We start from the raw sequence: 23,833 nt of genomic DNA on the forward strand, positions 1-23,833 counted from the left end.
AAGGAAGCTGGGACAAAAAAAATAGATTAAAATGTAAAAAGAAGTGGGCTTATGGGTCCTGCGCACTCTGCTGTCCTTTGTTTTAGAAGGTGGACAATAAAAACCAGTTGTTCACACAGGAGTTTTCAGTTCCTCCTTCTGCCCTGTGAAATCTGCACTCCCCAGTCCTGCAGGCACCCCCACAGCACACCTTGCCCTGCGACCCCCAGTTCCTGGGCAGCCCTCAGTGCTCCAAGGAGCTGGTTTCCCTCTCTTGCTCTGCTTCCTCGTTCCCTCTGTGCTGTGCTCTCCCAACAACTGGGGAGACTTGTGGAGACCCCTGAACGCTGCTGGAAACAGCCACATTCTTGGTTGGTTGCCCAAAGAAATGCATTAGCCCAACAAGTGAGTACATTTTAAGGTTTTTCTCCTAGTTACCCTGTGCTGAAGCTGTGACCTGCAGTGATCCCTCATGCTGCTCTGACAGATGTTCTGTTGAAAAAAGGGATAATCTTTCTGGCTAGAGAATTGTTTCTTCCCCATTCCCAAAGCTCTGTACCTTGGAAAGAGCTTTGAATCACCATTCATTACAACATTTAAGAATGGCAGCCTGTGGGCACAATTTGGTAGAGGGTTAAAAAAAGCAGTATTTCAAACACAGGCTGCACACAGCCCTGGGATCTATCCACAATCCCTGTTAGCTCCTCTAAGCATGTGGATACACAGGTGAGGGCTGGCCCAGGTCAGCTTTACCTTGAGCATGTCCCAGAGCAGACATCTTCCCACCATGAGAAATTATTTACAAACACCTTGCCCAAATCTTCAGGAACTGCCAGGTCTGGTCTTCAAGACTATGCTGGGAAAACAGCATTGAGAGGAAGAAACAAGGACTTGGGAACTATTTTTCGGTTTTTCCATGGACTAGGGAGCACTGGGGCACAGCATGAGCACTGTGCCTCAGCACATCCTACACATGGTCAACAATAGCAGAGAACAAAGCAGCTTGTCAGTAAGAGACACAAACTGACATCTCCGAGCTGAATTCATTGTGTAAGCCACTTTCTTGGGACTGACTAAAATTAAGGAACAATCCCAGTAAGCAGTGGCTTACTTGTCAAGGAACAATGGAAAACAACCCTTGACCAAGTCTTTCCCCTTGGTCCCTCCTCAGCCCTATTCACCCCCAAGATAAGGACATCTGTTTAAGCGACTGTGTTTCCCTAGGGAAGAAAAAAGAAGGATGGAGAGAGGATGTGGAAAGATCTGGTTTGCTGGTGGTGAAAGACAAACAGCAGTACCTGGAAAATGTAAACTGTTATAGTCCTTGCACAAAGGATTATTGAAGGGGAGAAGGCACAGCAGCGTCACTGTGTGAAAACATTAAGCTACTCAGTGCATTCAGAGAGAAGTAACTGGTTTATATAAAACAGATAAAGGTTTAGACAAAATAGATAAAGCTACAAAATAAGCCAACATACATACCACTAAAACTTTTCAAAGAGGAAAATAACTTTATTCCAGTGTTAAGTCATAAAACAGTGTGATAAAAATCAGACTTCTAACAATTGCTAAACTTTGTGCAAGCACATTAAAACCTACACACTCTCCTACTCAGCTGTCGAAATTCCAAGGCAAGAGCAGGTATGACGACACTACACTGACTGCACAGAAATAAATAGGGGGGTCAGAGACCAAGGGCTTAAAGAATGGTTGCATTGATAAAGGACTCATCTACCCAAGAACAAACACATTTCTCTATTCTGCAATTCAGACTACTTTGATAAGATTACTTCAGCAACAATTCTTCTCAATCTACAGCAGGAAGCCTGGCAAACCAAACGAGCAAGAAGATGGATCCTGCATTAATATTTTGAGCTATCTTTACATTAGCTATCTGCCAGCAACAGAATACTGCTGATTAAGTTACACAGTTCATCAATAATTAACACCTGGGTAAAAGACAGCTCTTCTCTGGAACCAGCAATACAGACATCCCTTCTTAGGAGCTAATTATAAACTTACAATGCACAGAGACTTCAGGCATATGTAGCACTGTGAAAAAAATCTTCTTGAATGGACTGTGCTACATGAGAATGAGTCTGTTTTGTACACGTGGGTGAGTTTTTCCCATGCTGTCCCACGAGATAGGTATACATCCCACCCATTCCACAGGAAAAGAAAAGGCACCATAGTTCAGCAACTAATTACAATTGTATCTCAAACATGTCACGTTCCAATTTCCTGTGTCATTTGCTAATCCCACCTACCCAGAATTATTAATGGAGTTGCACAGATTAAAGATCCCATGTCAACAGGGTAGAGCCCCCAGTTACAAACTCAGGAGGAATTCCCATCAGCTCTTCCCTCAGACTCTCACAGAAAAAGAACACCTTAAGGGAAGTGACATGGAAGTAAAAACATGTTTTTAATTCTGAAAAATTTATATGGAGCTCCCTCAAGTGAGATTTGTGTTGAGGGTGCCGAGGTCAAAGTTGAGGGAGCTGTGGCACAGGCCTTTGTGACCCTTCACAGCCCCATGCCGAGGCCAAAGGCAGTCAGAGCTGTGACATTGCTGCCGTGGTGGCACTGCTGGACATACCTGTCTGAGCTCACACATCCTGGGGTCTCCCCTCTAGGAAAGGAACCAAACGGAACCCCAGGACTGCTCCATCCATTCCCTGGGGTATAGCAGCTGGCAGGTGTCCTCTGCACAAGGACAGCGTGGGGCACCCAGAGCTTTGCAAAGCACCCACACAGGGAACACCCTTCTCAGAACACGAGTCTGTGATAGACACACCTCTGCACAGCTGTTGAAATCCAGAAAAAAAATGATGCACAACAGAACAAGCTCATGAAAGTTTATGGAACTTAAATATTTATTTTTAAACCATTTAAAACCCCCAAAAACATTGAAATGAGCCTCATCTATAAACAGATTTACAAGACTAACAACTACAGAAGCTAGAGGAGCACTACAATTTGTTTCTGTGATGGAGTTATTTTGTAAAGCTTCAGATCAACTATATTTACAACTTTTGCTGCTTTTACATTTATAAAAATATTTATTTAATCCATAATGTTATTGTTTTCAAAAACTATTTCCAAGCTTTTTTCTCAGATATAAATTCTAATTGAATTTCAGTTATATAGCAGATGAAAGTTTTAAACAGAAACTTTTTTTAAAATTAAAACAAGGAGTTAAAAGTAATTTTTTTACAGTGTAGGCACCATTGAAAATAATTGTCCTTGGCATATCTAACCACCATCTCTCACGAGTGTCCTTTATATAAAAATGATGTAATGGCAACATTTGAGGAAAAATGCAGTATTTACTTGCACACCATTACTTTTTCAATATTTGGCAGATATATTTCAGATTCATTAAAATTACTTTTGTGCAAAAACAAAATGTGCAGGTCTGAACCATAAAATAAACACACTCAGCCTTTATCAAAAATAAATTTACACCAACAGTTCCACAGCTAAATACTGAAAAACAACCCCAGTTCAAAACTTCAGCATAATATACATACTGGGTTGAAAAAGGGAAAAAACCAAATCAAAACAAAACAACAGTAGAGATTACCCATCTAGCAGTACCATAAATATATAACTGAAAGCAACTTTATAGTCTTACCTACTTTTTATGAAAAAAATCACTCTGTACTGCACAGTACTACCTTTTTGTGAAAGAATATCTATAACTCAGGTATTTGCATATTAACTGGTAAATACATATTTAAAATACACTTTCAGAGAATTATAAACAAATTATGTTGATGCATGGTATTTAATGTATCTCAGAACAAAAATGTGTATAAATATATTACAGGAGAAACGACACCACCACAACAGAACGCTGGTGTTACACCGATACCTGCGTGTGAGGTATGTAACATGTGACGCTCAGCTTCTCTGGCTCCCTTCCACCCAGGCATGTATACTCAGAGGAAAAAAATTAAAGTAAGTTAAATTGGACTTCAGGTTTTGTCCATTATTGCCAAAAGCCCCACCCCCTCAACTGTATTGCTCTAAATTTTCCTACCATGATGATATAAGATTGAGTTACTACTTCAAAACCTGTTCTAAAAGGTAATACACAGACTGTACATCAGGATAGACCTGTTGCTACATATCACCTGCAAACTATTGACATATTGCTCTCAAATATATTTAATCATAGAGCTGCCTAAAATACTGTACCAATTCAGAATTAAAAGAGATACTGTTGCAGGTTTGTTTTTCATGCTGGTTGAAGCAGGTGCTACAGCAATACCCTTGCCACTACATGTTTTGAATATGCTTGTGAAAAAGCTATTTTTCTCTGAAGCTTGTTAGTGATTTACAAAAGTTTAACTCATGAATATAAAAGAGCTGTACAACTCCACGTACAGGAACAAAATAGCATCAAAACATACTGTACTTGAATATTCTATTAACTAAAGTAATGGTTATTTCTAAAAGCAAAACTGCACCTCAACATTTATCAGATTAAACGGGTGAAACTACAATATTAAAAGTTGTTCTTTACAAAATAATTTCCTGAAAATATAAAACCATGTGCACTGCCACAAAATAGTTGAGTAGGTTCTTTCAAATCCTCAATCACCATCAATATGTTGCAAAGATCCAAAAGGCACAAGGAGCTCATGAGCTAAGCGCTGCCAAGCCTGAAGTAGTTTTGGTGGGTTTCACTGGGTCCATACGATACAGCAGTCAATTGTGTGAAGTTTCTTAGGATGAGTCATTAACAGAAAATCTACAGATAAAAAATGCAAGTAAAAAAAATTGTTAATTGTTAATTATATTGTTTCAGTTAGGCAAATAACAGCACAAATATTTCTGCATCACTAAACTAGCATGTGCCTTCATCTCAATGGTTCATAGGAAAAAAACCCACCAGAAGTGACATTCTCAAGAAAGCATTCCTAAAAGAGGTAAGAAAAAGATTCTGTCTCCCCTACTGCCTGTAAATATGCTTAAGAGAAACCTGCAGGCTAAATTATAGCAGCAAGATATAGCAACTACAGTAAAGCTGCACCACTTCAAGACCAGATACAGTAAATTGTTACTATTAGTTTAAGTCTCAAACAGAAGTGTTACCTATAACTAAGCAAAAGGTTTAAAGCACTGGACACAACAGATCTTTCCCTTATCACTGAACTACTTACTTCTGAAATTTCTCCATAAGTTTCTTCACCATCTTATCTGTGATCCCTGGACACGTTGCTTCTGCCACATTGATGCTTTTCTCAAGTTCCTCAATTGCTTTCTTTCTGTTAGCATTATTTGTGTCCTGCTGCTTGAGCTGAGGAGCAAACCAAAAAAGATGGAAGTCAGGAAAGTTATTAGACATTTGGCTAATACTTTCAAAGAAGATTTTTACACCAACACTTACCTCAGCAAACACAGGTGTGATTATCATAGTTAAACAACTCAGGGTTTTAACAAGATCCTGATCCTAGAAGTTAACAAATAAGGATTACATCAGCATATTCCCATACAACATACACACTGCCTCTAACACAGCACATGTGATTTTGGAAGTTGAGTTAAATTTAACAAAGTGCTTAAAATACATTACAAAACCCACAAAGGCACAGTACATCAACAAATTGTTACAGGATGTTGAAATAGATGCCTGATGACACATCTCAAACAATGTCATACAGCATCAGAAAAACAGTTCCGTTTTTCCTCACTAGTAAGAGTCTTTAAAATTCCCATCTCTATGAATGGATCTACAGTTCATCTGCAGTATATTTTGCATTTGAGGCTGACATGGCAGAGGAAATATCACTAACATGCATTATCTCTTGAACTGCAAAAAAACCAGTCAGTTCTAATGGAAAGTGAAGTTACTAAGTTTTATCACTACCTTCCTTAAATAGGCTTCAGAACCAGCAGTTAGAAAGAAGAACTCCCCTGTCTGTACTTACCGTCCCATTCTGGAGCTTCTTTGCATCCGGCTTCTTCCGAACTGTAGTAAAGCTCCACTCAGGGTGAGAATTATTTTCTTTGTTGCTGGACTCCCTGAAGAAAAAAGGACATGATGTACATAATACTAGCCATAACACGACACCAAGCAAGCACAAGTAACCCAAATACATAACAGGATTAGTTCCATACTCCTTAAAATAAGAAGAAAAACATGCATTGAAACATTAACTGAACTTTAAAAGAGGCTGAATAAATTGAAATGTGATCAAAACAAACAGAAGATGTTATCTACCCACATGGCTTACCTTCTCCCACGGCATACCATTTGAAAGAGTTATCTGATAGCCAGAAAAGCAAGAAACTTAAGAAAGCATGTTGTTCCACAGGCATTGTGCAAACTTCTTCATGCACCTCAACCTTGCTCTGCAATGTCTCTAATTGTGATTCAGTGGTTTTGGTACAACCACTAGCTTCAGACTAGGAAATAAATAGCACTTAAACAGAACTGAAATTGATTTCAAAGAGAGAAAGTTTAAAGAGGTAACAAGCGCACGGCTTGACTTATGTGTTAATCTTTAGGATCATACAGGAGGTTTTTTTAGAAGAAGACAGTAAAAAAAAGGAACAGAGACAGGTGTACAGAAATGGTGTTATTACACTGAAAAGTTGCAGCAAACCTACTTCAAGAACATTATCTAAACAAAAAAAACACCCAAAAAAGACTAAACTGAATATAAACTTACGAATCTGAACCATCGGAATCACTTTCGTCACTACTATGTCCTTCTGCTTTCCATCTCTTAAACCTATCAATCAGTTCTGTCAGATAGGAAGTCTTCTTGGCATTTTTCATAATGAATTTGTGCTTCAGAAGTTCTTTTGCAGTGGGGCGCTGCAAGAAACACTTTAAATATTTAATGTTATGCTAACATTTCATGATTTTAAATGCTAATAGGGGAGATTTAGTAATACAACAGACTTCTAGAGCTAACTTGTATAATATCAGGAAATTAGTGAAACAGGAAGTCAGAAGAGCCAGTAATCCACATTTACGACCACGCTAAAAATACAATCAAGTCACCCATAGACTACACAGCTTATCCTTCTATGTTAGAAAGTCACACCCAGGAAAATGACTAATGAAAACTCTCCAAAGCAACATTTCCTTGTAAGCTGAATTCAGACAGCAAAAGTTGTGCTGGAGAAAAGGATTTCAGATGATTTTCTCCTCTGTTCAAACTTCTCTTCTGATATTATCCTAGTTTAGAGTGCATTTTAGGAATCTGCCTCTGCCACTGTAATTTCTTTCAGCAGTCTCCCTCCTTCTTTTCAGTATTTTAAACAAAACAAACTAGGATAGAAACAGATATTAAAAAGCACCACTAAAATTTACAGTGGAAAGTATAGTCTCTAAAATTATTTCAATCACTGATGATGCACAACACCAGCAAAATATTTCACAAGCACAGGAGAGCAGAAAACGAAACTGAAACATCTTTACAGACACACACACACATTTATCTACTCACAAATGTTGGGTCCTTATTCAGACATGCATCAATGAATTCTTTAAAAGGTTTACTGAAGTCTCCTAATAAAGTGGGAGGATTGTTTTTCGGAATGAGGAACAGAACTCTCATTGGATGCATATCTGAGTTGGGAGGCTCCCCCTTGGCCAGTTCAATTGCAGTGATGCCCAGTGACCAGATGTCAGCCTGAGAGAGGGAAAAGGGACTGTTAGTGCAAAATTATGGGCTGTCATAACTAAGTATTTAATAACTGAAATATTCACATATAATGCACCTATATAATAAAATTAATGTTGATCTAAGTACATAATGCAAACATTCCTTTCTAACACTTCAGGAAATCTTGACTCATGAAGACCTGGCTGACTTAATCAGTCTTTAATAACAAACATCTAGACCATCACTTTTGTTGCAGCTGGTATTCTAACACTGCCAGCAAATTAAACGGCTACCTAAATTTACACTTTTGGAAAAGCTTCAGAAATACTGATCTTCCTTTGATTTTTTCCATATATTAGCAACAAACTACCACAAATTTCCTATGTCTAATTCAGAGTTTGTTTAGGTATCCAACCTTGTTTGACAGCTCACTCTAAAGGAACAAGGCAGAAAGCTGAATCAAATCAAGCAGGGGATCACTTAATTTCTTTCCTAACTGACTGCTTGATGAATTTAGCTGGAGAATTATTGACAACTAGTTAGACTTGAAACACCAAGTTCACAATGTAAGTCACAGAAGAATAATGAAGTACCATTTATTTTAGCTAAAAGCAAGCATTATAAACAAATTCTTTGTATCAAAACATAGTATATTTTGATATGATATATAAAATACTACTATTCTAAAATTCTTTTCTGGTTTTGATTTTTTCCCAAGAGAAATATATTATTACTTGCATCTTTTTAGATGAGCTACAATAGCTATTTAGATCACTAAAGGTGTTTCTCATTAAAAAGTGTTTGGCAATAGTTGACTACACTTGGCACAGAATCATAAACCAAAACTGCCCATAGAGTAAACAAGGATGACAATTTGCATCTCTCCAATACTCCGCTTTTGTTCACAAGACCTAAAATAGCTGTACTTTATAGCAAAGAATTAAACTAACTCACTGTTTATTACTGAAATACATAACCAACAACTGTGTATTGGAGCAAAATTATTTGAAAGAAGAGATGGGGCTTACAAATCTCTGACACTACTAAAATGTATGAATTTCTAGTTTATTTTCCATCATTTTGGAGTAGAAAGAAGAAGATTAAAATTCAGTACAGATACCAAAACAGTCATCAGTATTAGTCTAGAAATTTAATCCAAATTAATCCCATCCAAATTCTTCATCTCTCCTACCAAAGGCTTGTATCTTCTGTGCTCTCCCATCAGACTACTGGCATGGAAAAAAAGGGGGAAGACATTGCTCTTGCAACATACTGAGGAGATATGGAAGGCAAAAGATTAGGTTGCTGGGAAAATTTAAATGAAGGGGTGATAAAGCTGATGTATACACAGGGCAAGCAGAAGAGGAATTCTTCCCCATCTGGCTGGCCAACACACATTTTTAAAGCAGGGTAGAGGGCTTTTCCAAAATGCCCTACAAAACACATTACAGTGGGACCACTAGAACCCTAAAGAGGAGAATTCCAACTTCTTATTAGCAAGAAGTGTTGTGAAAAGTACACAAATTCCTTCAAGTCTGAATGATCCCAGGAAAATCTTTTGGAGTGTGAATGTTTTCAGGACACTTCAGATATCCAACAGTTTTTTCTTTATATGCACATCACATAAGTACAGTTTCATGTTTACTATTTGAGAAAAAGCAGTAGGAAAGTATTACTTCACATATAACAGATTTTTATTCTCTTGCTCCTATTTAAGGTTTTGTCTACAGAATGTGGAAAGTCCAGTGCCAGACTGAATGTTGGGGTTTTAGTTTAGTCCTAGTTTTTTTCTGTTAAAGGAATTTTTTCCCATAGCATGTTGCTAGGAGATAAATGGCCATACTTGAGAGGAGATAGCCATACTTAAGAAAGACAAAAGGGCCCGTCCAGGCTTTTGTTCTCACCTGGCGGACAGTTCAGTTCGCTCTCAGCGTCTGGAGGGAGAAGGTGCAGAGAAAGGAGCTGCTGGTTCCCGTTTTCGGAGTCTTTCCTTTCTACTGGAAACAACACCGGGGATCCCAAAGCTGCTTTCCCTGCCCTGCTGGAGCCTGGGCTGCGGCTGCCCTACCCCGCTGCTGCTTCGAGCCTTCGTTACGCTGTAGCCGTGCTCACCCTGCCTGCCTGGAGCCCCGGGGGGTTTCCCCCTTTTGGATACATCTCGTCTGCCACCCGGGATTTGTGTTTGTGCCTGCCGCTCCAGCCTACCAGTCCAGCCTGCTGTTTCCGGGAACCCGGGACCAGCTGCCCACCGGTTTGTGAAGCTCCTTTGTTCCATCCTTCCCTGGGATCCCAGGGCACCAGAGCAGCCGCGTGCTCCCCGAGCTCGCTCCGGAGCGCCCCCTGCAGCCGCGGGGGAACCATCGCACCTGCCCTGCTCACCGGGAGCCGCCAGCGCCCCTGCCGGCTGCGAGCGGAACTGCATCCGAGGGGAAAGGGCCTGACAGCCAAGAAGGCTGGGACTGGGTTTGTTTTTGCTGTTACTGTCATAGTTGTTGTTGTTTTGTTTGACTAGTTATATATATATCTATATATATATATAGTAAAGAACTGTTATTCCTATTTCCCACATCTTTGCCTAAAGACCCTTGATTTCAAAATTATAATAACTCAGAGGGAAAGGGGTTATATCTGCCACTCCAAGGGAGGCTTCTGCCTTCCTTAGCAGACACCTGTCCTTCAAACCGAGACACTGAAGCATACTGCCATTTCACTAACCACATGTTTTAGGACATCTTGTGGTTTGACACACAGAAGAGGGGACTGTTACCTCCTTGTCATTTCCAGCACCAGTTCCCAACTCTCAGAAAAACATGGAAGAACTCTGCTTTTCCACTGCTAGTTCACATAGGAAAACTCTCCTTCGCAATTAGTCATCCATCAAGAGCTCTCATGACAAAGAAAGGCACAATGTACCATAATGCTACTAAGCCACAGCCACCAAGTTACTCTTTACCTTCTCAAGACCTGTGCTAAAATTTTCAGCATTACATGGATCCTCAGAAATACTATTTGAGAAATTATACCCAGAGCTGTGTATTAAAATCTGAGAAGAAATTAACATTTTGGCTGCCATCTTGGCTTTAAATAAACTGCCATGTTCTGGTGGCATTTTATTTTGTGAATACTTTATTACTGTTTGAATTAAATGCAAAACACTGAATTGAAACCAAATCAACCAACCACCCCACATCCAGGGAGCTGCTCTGAAAGAGACACACAACATCACCATTTTACTTGGTGACTTTGCACCTGAGTACAATGACATGTAATGACTGTATAAAACCAATTTAATCCTACTTTTATTATTTGAAATCCTGTAATTTCAAATCTACTTCCCTCCCCCACCCCCCATACTGATAGAGCTAAAAGCAAAAAATTAAAATAAATGTCGTTGGATAATCAGATACAAAAAAGTATGTTCTACTCTCGTACTTACTTTTGAATCATATGCTGACTGCTGAATAACTTCAGGGGCCATCCAAAACGGGGTTCCAACAAAGGTATTTCTCTTAATTTGTGTGTCTGTTAGCTGCCCAGCAACTCCAAAATCAGCAAGCTTAACATCACCTTGTTCTGATAACAAGACATTGGCAGCTGGCAAGGGGAAATAACATGATAACAAAATTAGAATACTGTTTTACAGTTTTTGAAGGCTTTAACAAAGAAACACTTGAAATGTTGCTCACCTTTTATATCTCTGTGAATTTTCTTCTCCGAGTGTAGGTAGTCAAGGCCTTTCAAGATTTCCTTTAGCATAGTAGCAATCTGGAACTCATCAAATGGGCCTGCTCGCAGCTTCAGAAAAAAGATGCATTAAAATAATTTTAGTCTTGTATCTAATTTTTGCCTTGCTTTGACTAAATTAAATCTTAAAATTGAAACATGCTTTTAAAGTAAAGAACTAACAAAATTAATGAAATATTCAATGCAATATGTAATTATTCTAATTGAAATAGGTGCCACTGGAATGATCACCTTCACATCTCCTCCACATCAGTGCCAATACACTGAAAATGCTGTTACTCCTCAAACATACACTGCGTTCCCCTCAGCATGCAAAGCAACAACTAACTTTCGACAAAGTTGTATGTCCCTACAGGTAGCAAACATGGCAGACTGAATTTTGTAATTTAGATTAAGTAAATTAAGAAAACCAGTTTATTTCAAAACAGATTAATCTGTTGACTGTGGGTTTTAAATTTAATGACACAGTTTTTACTTGTCCCAGCATTTTTGATTCCATGCCTGCTTTTGTATCAAGAACCTAACATGCTACCATAAAGCTGGTAGTATGGATTAAGTGTAAGCTTTGCACATTTCAAAGCTATGCAAATAAAACAGGAGAAATTAAGTTGAGTGATTAAAAAAATACCAACGACACAGCACCAAAACACCATGAAATTATGGTCAGGCAAAGTGAGGCAGATGAGGCAAAACTTAAATTTTACTCTTCTAAGATCTTATTCTTTTACAGGTGATTTAAATTGGCACAAGTAAAAACTATTTCCCTGTTTCTGACCCTCCACAGAATATGATCAATTACTCAAAAGTGTCAAAGAGTACCTCACAGCCCCCTCAGGGCCAAGTTCTAGAGCTACAAACTACCACATGCTACACCTAATTACTATGCTTTGATGAGTTGATGTGATGTAATTTCATAAAGAAGTTTAGATAGAGTTGTGAAGTCAAGCACATACTTCAACTCTCGCAGACAGGACCCCAATTAGCAAATACATAATTATCACCATTTGGTAATAGTGAAGACATGATATTTTCCCTTCTGAATCACACAAAGACTGAGCTATATTATCTTACAGGAAAGGGTGGGTCTGTAGCGTTACTGAGGCAGAGCTGCACCGAAACCATGGGGAAACCACATCCACACTCAGTGGACTGCACTTGGGCACTCTCCAGGCTACACCCTCCATGAATGCCACACTATCTGAAGTAAAAGGCGCTTTCATGCTTAACTGAAAATACCTGAACATGGAAAACCCAACACCTCTTAACCAGTTAAAATTAACTGTGGCTGTGGACACACTCTTCATTCATTCCTGAGATCCAAAACTAAAGGAAACATTTTTTACCTAAGACTAATGAATTCTACTTGGAGGAGGTGGGAAGTGATAGACAGAGGACCCCAAATCCAAACCCCCACCACATACAGCAAGAAAAGAACTTCTCAAACTGAAAGAAACCATTGCTTCATTTGACTGAGAACAAATGGATGCTTCCTAATGCTTAGAGACAAAAAGTAAAATAGAAAAATTAACATGAATTCAATGTGACAGAACTACCATTCAAATTCACACTTTTTGGAGTATTACCACATAGCACTGGTGTAGTATCAGCTGCCTCCAGGTACTTATTTTTATAAAGTGATATAAAACTACAATGAAATAAAGTTCACTGATACTTATATTGCAAAAAAAAAGTCATATACTTACAAGATCCAAAGCGGACCCTCCACCCAAGTATTCCATTATTATCCATAGTTTTGTGCCCTGTAAAGAAGGCATGAGAGAAGTCGAAGGCTGCCATAAAAAATTATATATATTTTTTATATATTTCAATAGACTACCAGCACACTCTTAGGAGAAGGCAAATACAGAGTCTTGTTAATCACCTAGTTGTATGCAATTACTTCTTGTAGAATGATCACACAGCTCCTGTGAAGTCTAAAATATTAATTAATATGTTTGACTTCTGTATTTAAAAAGCAACAAGAAAACACCATTACTACTAACCAATTTCTGCTAAATAGTATCTAAAATGATTTCACTTAAAGGAACAGAACTTAGAGGGGAAAAAAGTGATTAGGTGGTGGTTTAAGTTTTAACTAAATACAAATAATTATTTAAAGCGGACCTTGCAAATACCTGAGTTTCTGCACTTCCTCTGTGGAGATGTATCAACCTCCAGAACTGACAAATTCTTCTAACACTGATTTCTAGGTGATGACTTGTTTCTGCACTTCCTCTGTGGAGATGTATCAACCTCCAGAACTGACAAATTCTTCTAACACTGATTTCTAGGTGATGACTTTGTCCTCGGTTTGTCACTGCAAAAGGTGGCTGGTTCACAGAAACAAAACTGGAAACATTGGTAGGAAATCTACAGACTACTTGCCTGCCAGAGTCCCCTCACATTTTAGGCAAAATTCAAATATGAATCTATGGGCTACTATTTCAGAAAATTCTGTGAATAAATGTATTTCTTTATTTAAAATAAAACCCAGTTATTAAAAATACTCAATTGGACCACAGCTGGTGAAGTACCACACACACAGTGTAAGTTTCCAGCAAATACTTACCAGTGCTAGTTCCTCACAGCAGAGCACAAGCTCAGGGCAGGAGTACTCTTTAAAGCCTCTTGCATTCTTCATTGTATACTTTCCCAGCCTATGGCCTGCCCAGGGATGGAGACCTCAAGAAAACTCAGCAAGCAAATAAAGGTGCAATTTCTGAAAGCACCACATCCAATCATCCTAACAAAGTGTGCTGTTAGATTTATACTGATTTAAAAACCACACAATTTATGAGAGTCCATTCCAATATTATGACCTCAGCAGGGAAGGGCTGGCTAATTTTAGCAGTTTTTATAAAGCCCAACTTTGTCAGCTCAGAAGACCTGCAAGGAACTCCTGTTCGAGGCAAACATTGTGGTTACCAGACACGTTTGGAGGATTTGACTATTACTTGAGAACAGTACAGGGTGAAAATGAGTAAGTACTGTCTCAAAGAAATTGCTACTATCCACTTAACTGGGTGTGGACATTTTCTAGCCAGGCATGAATAACCTTTTTCCTAGCCATTTTCTGTCAGCCAAGTATAAATAGACAGGGCAGAACAACCACTATCTTTAGATTGTCACAAAGCTTTGCTGCACAAAGTGCTGCACAATTCTGATGGAAGTCTTTGGATCCTACAGGAGGATTTCTCCGTATTTGAATCTGAAAAGCTGACAGGTTTGTTTTAATTACAAAAGAAAAGAGCAAGCTCAGGTGGCTGTAATAGCTACAAGTCTAGATATTGAAAACCTTGGTCTAAATGACACAAATAAGGAAAACAATCATGGAATTCCAGTCATCAAGAGATTTATCTCTATGGTACCGTTGGGAAATCCAGCTGAAGCACTTCATCAAGCTTACCAAATTTGTGTAACCAGAACATGCCAGAACTACAGTAACTTTTAATACTTTTAATCTTTTTCTTGCTTGAACTGGTAGGGGAGTAATGCATTTTGACAAGCCATTAAGCTGGAGGAATACACTCATTTCAGCTATCCCACCTAACTTATCCAGAGTACCCTCCGCACCCAATGGTTTATTTATTGAGATGTTAATCGCAATCAAAGTGCAATAGGGGATGAGGAGACAAATTTAGATCCTGACCTTCTACAAATATGAACAAATACCTCTATCAGGACTTAAATTTTCTTACAGCCACAAAAGCTGCAATACAGCTGAAGCTTATATGATTCTACACACATTAGTGAAAGCCGTGATATAAAGATAAAACATTTTATTATTGTATGCAAATGTGTTTATTAAGGTGCATTCTTTGATTGTATATGTGCTTGCACACCACCTACCAGCATGTTTAGAAAATGCTACTGATCTTGCCAGACATGCAACGAAAATTTAGGAAAAAATTACTAACGCCTAAGCTTTACAGTTAATTCAATGGGAAACTCCCATTTGAACTTCAAGATATCCCACATTACCATGATATGGGGCTTTTGTACCTTTTTGTGTCACAGTAACTGGCATCAACTTTATCACAAGAACCTCAGGGAAGCAGACCTTGCCATCTTGTACCAATGAAAAGGGTTTTAAAGATTAAAATACCTGATAACAGACAAGTAACATTGCACTACTAGGAAACTATTAAGGGACTGTCCACACTTATAAATCACATTTACAAGTTGGATTTACAAGCTGTAGCTAATGAACAGCTAGGCTGCAGAATGTAAGAGTAACTTACACAGCATCAGCTGAGCTGACTAAGTTACAACTTAGTAAATCAAGTAATTGAAAGAGACACTCCTCCCTTCTGCCTTTCAGCAGCAGGGGCATCTCGGAGAGCCTGCATGCAGCTGGCAAGCCCCAGGCTCCCTGTGACTGGGCCACTCCATCTCCATCAGCCACAAGGCTGCCTTTTGCATCCTGAAGTGCGAAGAAATTGTCAAGATACAGACTATGTAGAACAGAGTGTAAAAAAAATAAAATCTCTCATCTGAAATGTTTGCAATTAGAACCCCCTCACAACTACATCTCTTCTTTCATGTTTTAGTCGTAACAACTTTTAGCTATCAACTATCTTGCTGGAGGGAAAACTCAAAATGATGACAAGAACAATCTGCTTACTCAAAGATTAGTTAAAATTGATTAAAAAACCAGAGTAAGTTACAACAGAAGATGTTCCACTACAGTTCAGTTGGATGAACCAACACTTACATGCTAAACCTGAAGCCAACACATGGTCTCAGCTGTGATTTCTTTAAAATAAAAACTATAAAATTTAAAGATTTAAGACAGATCTAGATTACTGAACTAGATAAACATCAGTAAGTGCTGTAGGCAAGCTGAATGCCTTTGCATTGAGGGTTTACTTTGGTATTTAGTCAGGAAAACACTAAGTCTCTTTCAACAGTGGAAAATTACAAACATTTCTAATGGCATTTCTATAGCTTCAGAGAGAGCTCCATGTATGATTAATACACTTTAATAAACTATTTCTAGTCCATAAGCATGATCTGAAACACAGCACACTGGCTCAACCGTTTTGTTTCCCTGTAAATAAAGATGCAAAGGAAAAAAAAAAGTATCTTAAATTTTTAAATACCTTCTATTTACCTTATGCTCTTTTTAACCATTATCTTAAAAGGTATTTCTAGGAATTTTTCAGTGATCTTTATACATAAACAGAAGCATCCAGCAACAAACATATGGGACCACTGTAAATGTGAACTTCACACCAGTTATATCCATGGCAAACGGCTTCTGATCTCTGCAGCCTAGGACTCAGCTTCGTAAGAAATAAGATGTCTTAATTTTCAGAATTTAACCTCAATATTCTTTAATTTTTAATTATACAGTCATTTGGTACATAACTGTACCCATTTCATTGTTTCAAAGAGATATTTACAATGTACAGGAAGATGAAATACTGAATGAAGCACTGCACAGCTTAATAGTTAGGCTGCCACTCTCAAAGAAATAGCTAATAAAAAGTTAACAGCTAGAGCTGTTAAAAAGCTTTTCTTTAAAAAGAGGAAATTTTCTCTCCCCAAAAACTCTACAAGCATGAAAAGTAAACAAGAGATCAGCATTAATCTTTCAGAACGTATCCATTTAGAATAGAAATGGAAAGAACCCACACAGTGGTGAGGAGAGTACTGCAGCATTAACATGATCCTACACTCACTACGAATTTTTAAAAAATAAAAAATCCTAAGCAAAATTCAAGTTATTTAGCACTGATAGAATAATTAGACTTTACTTTCCACATCTCTATTGCTGCAAATAATGAAAAGACTATTTTCTTTCCCTAGTCAATCCATAACTTACAAAGCTTTTTCCACTCCCCACCCCCCAGAAAACAAAGAAGAAACAAAACAAATCCTCACACAAAGTTTAATTCCTCCATTTATAGCTGCTGAAATCACTCTTTAATTCTGAGATTTCACAAAACACTTTTCCAAGCAAAGCCTCTGAACTAGTTTGAAAACAAACCAGTGGGAAGCACCAAGTCAGAATAACAATTTAATAGGGAAATAAAAGAAAAGGAAAAAAACTAAAAGAAAACACTGGTTCAAAATGACAGAGTCAAGATACAACCTGACTCCCTGTTAGTCAGGGTGGTGGGCAGCAGTCTGGCAGAATGGTGGCTGCAGTCCTCTGAAGCGGTGATCCTGTAGAAAAGGGTCTGCTCTTCCTCAGAAGGTCCAGTGGTGGCTGTGTAGCTCCTGTCCTCTGGAAATCCAGTGGAAAGGGTTGTCTCTGGTGTTCAGCATCTCAGATTATATCCATGATAGGATGGTTGGTTCCTCCCTCTGGGTGGAGCATCTCACAATGGGGTAATGAGTCATGAGGCCAAGTGTTGATTAGGCTCATTAACAGAAGATGGTCCAGAGGGAGTTACCTATGTGTCATGTGGCAGGGCATTGATGGGCCATTAACAGAAAGATAGTCTGGGGGGAGGAGGCAAGGAAACACTGCCCCACCTGATTTCAAGAGCTCATGAGGATAGTAATAGAATACACTGCAACCCAGGACATTATCCACCCCTTATTCTATTACCATCTACATCATCCCAAATCAATATCTTCCTTAAACTCTAGACACACACACACACACAAATATATACACAATGAAACCCTACACACAGTTCTCACCTAAGATTAGGTCTCCTTGTGGTACACAACGGGTTTCCCCATCTTTCTGCATTACCCACCAAGTGTAACCAGGTCCTTGAGCAAAGACAATCCCACGGATGGGTTTGCCTTTGCCTGAGGTGGGATTAATCCAAACAGTCTCTCCTGAAATACCTCTCATGTGTACCACAGGGACTCTTATCTCCATCCACTGTGTGCAAGGGTTTAGATTCAGCAGGGCCAGCTCGATTGATGGACCCTCGGGTATTGACCATCCAGGTGGCCTTTGCTAAGTTCACGTCCCAATTTTTGAGGGTCCCCCCACCAAGTGCCTTTAGGGTGGTTTTAAGTAGTCCATTGCAGCGTTCAACTTTTCCGGCAGCTGGTGCATGATAACGGATATATCCATTCGATACCGTGTTCTCTAGCCCAGGTGTTGATGAGGCTGTTCTTAAAATGAGTCTTGTTGTCTGAATTGATCCTGTCAGGGGTGCCATGTCTCCACAGGACTTGCTTTTCCAGGCCCAGGATGGTGTTCTGGGCTGTAGCATGAGGCACAGGGTAGGTCTCCAGCCATCCAGTGGTTGCTTCAACCACGGTCAACACGTAGCGCTTGCCTTGGCGGGTTTGGGGAAGGGTGACGTAGTCAACTTGCCAGGCTTCCCCATACCTGTACTTTGACCATCGTCCACCGTACCACAGAGGCTTCACCCGCTTGGCCTGTTTGATTGCAGCACAGGTCTCACAGCTGTGGATGACCTGTGAGATGCTGTCCATGGTAAGGTCCACCCCTCGGTCACGGGCCCATCGGTATGTTGCATCTCTCCAAGCCCAACGAGCTAGGAATAATTCTCCCTTGTGCTGCCAGTCCAGATCCACTTGAGATACTTTCACCTTGGCAGCTTGGTCCACCTGCTTGTTGTTGCAATATTCTTCATTAGCCTGACTCTTGGATACGTGCGCATCCACATGTCGAACCTTCACAGTCAGCTTCTCTACTTGGGCGGCGATGCCCTGCCAAATCTCAGCGGCCCAGATGGGTTTCCCTCTGCGCTGCCAGTTGGCCTTTCTCCAGCGATCCAGCCATCCCCACAGAGCATTAGCTACCATCCACGAGTTGGTGTAGAGATAGAGCCTCGGCCACTTCTCTCGTTCAGCAATATCCAAAGCCAGCTAGACAGCTTTAAGTTCTGTAACCTGACTCGATCCACCTTGTCCCTTGGTAGCTTGTGCAACTCGTTCTGTGGGGCTCCATACTGCAGCTTTCCACTTCCGGTTAGCACCTACAATTCGGCAGGAACCATCAGTGAAGAGGGCATAACGTCTTTTCAGTCTCCGGTAGCTCATTATATGGTGGAGCTTCCTCAGCACGAGTCACTTGCTCTTCCTCTTCTTCAGAAGATAACCCAAAAGTCTCACCTTCCGGCCAGTTTGTTATAATTTCCAGAATCCCAGGGCGATTCGGGTTTCCAATACCGGCACGCTGTGTGATGAGAGCAATCCATTTGCTCCATGTAGTGTTGGTGGCGTGATGCATGGAAGGAACCTTTCCCTTGAACATCCAACCCAGCACCGGTAGTTGGGGTGCCAGAAGCAACTGTGCTTCAGTGCCAATTACCTCTGAGGCAGCTTGAACTCCTTCATAGGCGGCCAGGATTTCTTTCTCTGTGGGAGTGTAGTTGGCTTCAGATCCTCTGTAGCTTCGGCTCCAGAATCCCAGTGGTTGGCCACGAGTCTCACCAGGCACCTTGTGCCAGAGGCTCCAGGACAGACCATTGTTCCCAGCTGCAGAGCAGAGCACGTTCTTCACCTCTGGTCCTGTCCTGACTGGGCCAAGGGCTACAGCATGAGCAATTTCCTGCTTGATCTGGGCAAAGGCTTGCTGCTGTTCAGGGCCCCAGTGGAAATTGTTCTTCTTGCGGGTAACCAAGAAGAGGGCTCACAATCTGGCTGTACTTGGGAATGTGCATTCTCCAGAAACCTATGGCGCCTAGGAAAGCTTGTGTTTCCTTCTTGTTGGTTGGTGGAGACATTGCTGTGATCTTATTGATGACCTTGGTAGGAATCTGACGTCGTCCATCTTGCCACTTTACTCCCAGGAACTGGATCTCTCGGGCAGGTCCCTTGACTTTGCTCCTTTTGATGGCAAAGCCGGCTTCCAGGAGAATCTGGACGATTTCCTCTCCTTTCTCAAATACTTCCTTTGCTGTGTTTCCCCACACAATGGTGTCGTCGAGGTATTGCAGATGTTCTGGAGCCTCACCCTTTTCCAGTGCAGTCTGGGTCAGTCCATGGCAAATGGTGGGACTGTGCTTCCACCCCTGGGGCAGTCGGTTCCAGGTGTACTGCACGCCCCTCCAGGTGAAAGCAAACTGGGACCTGCATTCTGCTGCCAAAGGAATGGAGAAGAAGGCATTGGCAATGTCAATAGTGGAGTACCACTTTGCTGCTTTGGACTCCAGCTTGTACTGAGTTCCAACATGTCTGGCACAGCAGCGCTCAATGGAGGCCGAACCTCATTCAGGCCACGGTAATCCATCGTCAGTCTCCATTCTCCGCTGGACTTACACACTGGCCATATAGGGCTGTTGAAAGATGAACGGCCTTGCTGACCACCCCTTGGCTCTCCAGTTTACAAATCATCTCATGGACGGGAACCACAGAGTCTCTGTCGGCGCGGTATTGCTGACGGTGCACTGTTGCTGTGGCGATTGGTACCTGTTGTTCTTCAACTCTTAGCAGTCCCATGGCAGAGGGGTCATCTGAGAGGCCAGGCAATGTACTCAGTTGTCTGATATCTTCTGTCTCCACAGCAGCTATCCCAAAAGCCAACGATGTCCTTTTGGGTCCTTGAAATATCCATTTCTGAGATAGTCTATGCCGAGAATGCACGGGGCCTCCGGGCCAGTCACGATGGGGTGTTTCTGCCACTTGTTCCCAGTTAAACTCACTTCAGCTTGCAGTACAGTCAGCTGCTGGGATCCTCCTGTCACCCCAGAAATAGAAATGGGTTCTGCTCCCACATACCTTGATGGTATCAGAGTACATTGAGCACCAGTGTCAACCAAAGCCGTGTATTTTTGTGGGTCAGATGCGCTAGGCCTTCGGATCCACACAGTCCAAAAAATACGATTATCCCCTTCCTCTACCTGGCTAGAGGCAGGGCCCCTCTATTCCTGGTCATGGTACACGTTGCTTCCCTCCGGCGAATATGGTCCTGAGGTCCCTTCAAGAGGATCGGTGATATTATTATTCCTATACCGTCTGGAGTTCTGTGCACGAGAGACCGGAGCAATGTTGACTCTAGATGCGCTTCTTGTGGTAGCTGTCCCTCTTTTTAGTTCACGTACCCTGGCTGCTAAAGAGGAGGTGGGTTTTCCATGCCACTTACTCATGTCCTCTCCATGTTCCTGAAGGAAAAACCAGAGATTACCTCGTGGGGTGTATCCTCTCTCCCCGGTTGGGGGACACCTGCTCCTAATGGCAGAGACTCTTGTTGGTTCTGGGGAGATGTGGTAAATCTCTTCCTTCAGTTCCTTTTTCGGTTTCTGATGGCCTTCTTCAATCAAGCTCTGGACTTGCTCAGCTGAAAGCCTTCTTTCCACAGACGAGACGTGGGTGCGAAACGGGGCTGTGACGGTGCCCTCGTAAATCCTCAGTTTGTTCACCAAGATGTCCACCCTGTCCTCGCCTTCCCTCCACTGCAGCGTTGCCAGGTAACGGGAGTACATCTCTGGTCCAAGGCGTGCGAACCTCAACCACATCTGTGATGTGCACTGGATACCATCTGGGCTCTTCAGAAATCTCTCGTCTTCTGAGAAAATGATCTCTAGCACAGCCAATTCCCTCAGGCACCAGATACCTTGTTCCATTGTGCTCCATTTCCCTTGGTGCACCTGGAGGTCTTCTTTATAAAGGTACCTGTCTCTTACACTTGTAAGCAGTCGCCACCAGAGGCTGAGAGTTTCTTGGGTTCTCCCGATCCCCTAGTCAATGACCACATCCTGGGACAGAGATCCCAGCTGCCTGGCCTCACTTCCATCCAGAATGGTGTCCCAGATGCGGAGCAGCCAGGTCAGGATGGACTCATTTGTCTGGCAGGTGAATTCCCTCCGCAGGTCACGCAGCTCACCCAGGGATAGTGACCGAGTGATGATCTCTGGCTCTGCCTCTTCTGCTGGGTGCGAAGGTCCTGCTGCATCCTTGTCAGTCACTATGCGGACTGATTTGCTTTTTGATTTCTTCTTCTGCACAGGGGCAACTGCAATCAGTTTAGGCTGTTCTGGTTCAGCGACAGTTTGTGTGGAGATGCTGACAGCGCCTTTGGTTTCTTTCTCCTCTGTGTCAGTCTGCGTGGACATGGACGCTGTGAACTTGCGTCTGGGTTCTTTCTCCTCTGTGCCAGTCTGCGTAGAGATGGACACTGTTGCTTTGCGTTTGGTTCCTTTCTCCTCTGCGTCAGTCTGCATAGACATGGACACTGTTGCTTTGAGTTTGGTTTCTTTATTCTCTTTGACAGTCTGTGTAGACATGGTGTTTGTTGCTCTGCTCTTTTTCCCTCCCTCATCGTGAGGATGCTGTGCCATAGTTCTTACTCTAAGCATGGTGTACACGGTGCAGGATGTACAGAGAAGACAAAGCAGAACTGACAGGAAGTTAATGCCATCTTTGACATCCAGAGTGAATTCAATATTTTCAAAAACTGCTGTGCCTGGCCTGAAAGGCTGGAAGAAACCACTCTCTACTCCTCCCACCAGGGGCTGGGTGCGATTGTTGAAGAGATCCCAGACATAGGAGCCCAGACTAGGACAGCCAAACAAAATTGAGTATATATTCCGAATGGTATTCATCGCCTCGCAGGTTATTATGCTATAGACATAATAAACCAATAAAGCAATTCTCATACCATTCCCTGGTTTTAACAGGAGTAACACAACAGGCAGGTAGTTCCCCATGTGAGGAAAAATATAGAGAGCAAGATACACAGTACCCATGTAGACAAGCTGAGCACCATGGTGAATAGATTTCTGTTCATACAAAATTGTAGTTCTGACTTTCTCTCAGAGCAAGCCTCACATTGGGCGCCAAAATATGTACTAGTTTGAAAACAAACCAGTGGGAAGCACCAAGTCAGAATAACAATTTAATAGGGAAATAAAAGAAAAGGAAAAAAACTAAAAGAAAACACTGGTTCAAAATGACAGAGTCAAGATACAACCTGACTCCCTGTTAGTCAGGGTGGTGGGCAGCAGTCTGGCAGAATGGTGGCTGCAGTCCTCTGAAGCGGTGATCCTGTAGAAAAGGGTCTGCTCTTCCTCAGAAGGTCCAGTGGTGGCTGTGTAGCTCCTGTCCTCTGGAAATCCAGTGGAAAGGGTTGTCTCTGGTGTTCAGCATCTCAGATTATATCCATGATGGGATGCTTGGTTCCTCCCTCTGGGTGGAGCATCTCACAATGGGGTAATGAGTCATGAGGCCAAGTGTTGATTAGGCTCGTTAACAGAAGATGGTCCAGAGGGAGTTACCTATGTGTCATGTGGCAGGGCATTGATGGGCCATTAACAGAAAGATAGTCTGGGGGGAGGAGGCACAGAAACACTGCCCCACCTGATTTCAAGAGCTCATGAGGATAGTAATAGAATACACTGCAACCCAGGACAGCCTCTTCCAAGTAAAAACACTTTCCAAGAGTTACATTGACCTGTTTGTACTTCAAAGCAAACAACTGGGCTTTTACAGCACAAAGTTGAAAGGATGGATATTCAGGAGAATAGAATTTAGGACTTACCTCATCACAGAAAATAAAGGACTGTAAAAACTACTGATCATGTCTGGATCTGCAGTACCATTTG

General features: G+C 41.4%; 1 protein-coding gene across 1 annotated transcript in view; it reads right to left on the reverse strand.

The window, feature by feature from the left end:
* Positions 1-2,833: 2,833 nt before the first annotated feature.
* STK26 (serine/threonine kinase 26) overlaps positions 2,834-23,833 on the reverse strand; it is a 38,109-nt gene continuing 17,109 nt past the window's right edge. The window contains exons 4-12 of the mRNA XM_069015205.1: positions 13,055-13,111; positions 11,294-11,402; positions 11,044-11,201; positions 7,449-7,634; positions 6,663-6,811; positions 5,919-6,012; positions 5,378-5,440; positions 5,151-5,287; positions 2,834-4,738 (exon numbers count right to left, since the gene is read on the reverse strand). Of these exons, the coding sequence (XP_068871306.1) occupies positions 4,714-4,738; positions 5,151-5,287; positions 5,378-5,440; positions 5,919-6,012; positions 6,663-6,811; positions 7,449-7,634; positions 11,044-11,201; positions 11,294-11,402; positions 13,055-13,111 (978 nt within the window). The 3' untranslated portion in view covers positions 2,834-4,713. The remainder of the gene's footprint in view (positions 4,739-5,150; positions 5,288-5,377; positions 5,441-5,918; positions 6,013-6,662; positions 6,812-7,448; positions 7,635-11,043; positions 11,202-11,293; positions 11,403-13,054; positions 13,112-23,833) is intronic.

Source organism: Aphelocoma coerulescens, chromosome 4A (assembly GCF_041296385.1).
Source record: "Aphelocoma coerulescens isolate FSJ_1873_10779 chromosome 4A, UR_Acoe_1.0, whole genome shotgun sequence".
In the NCBI taxonomy this organism is placed as follows: domain Eukaryota; kingdom Metazoa; phylum Chordata; class Aves; order Passeriformes; family Corvidae; genus Aphelocoma; species Aphelocoma coerulescens.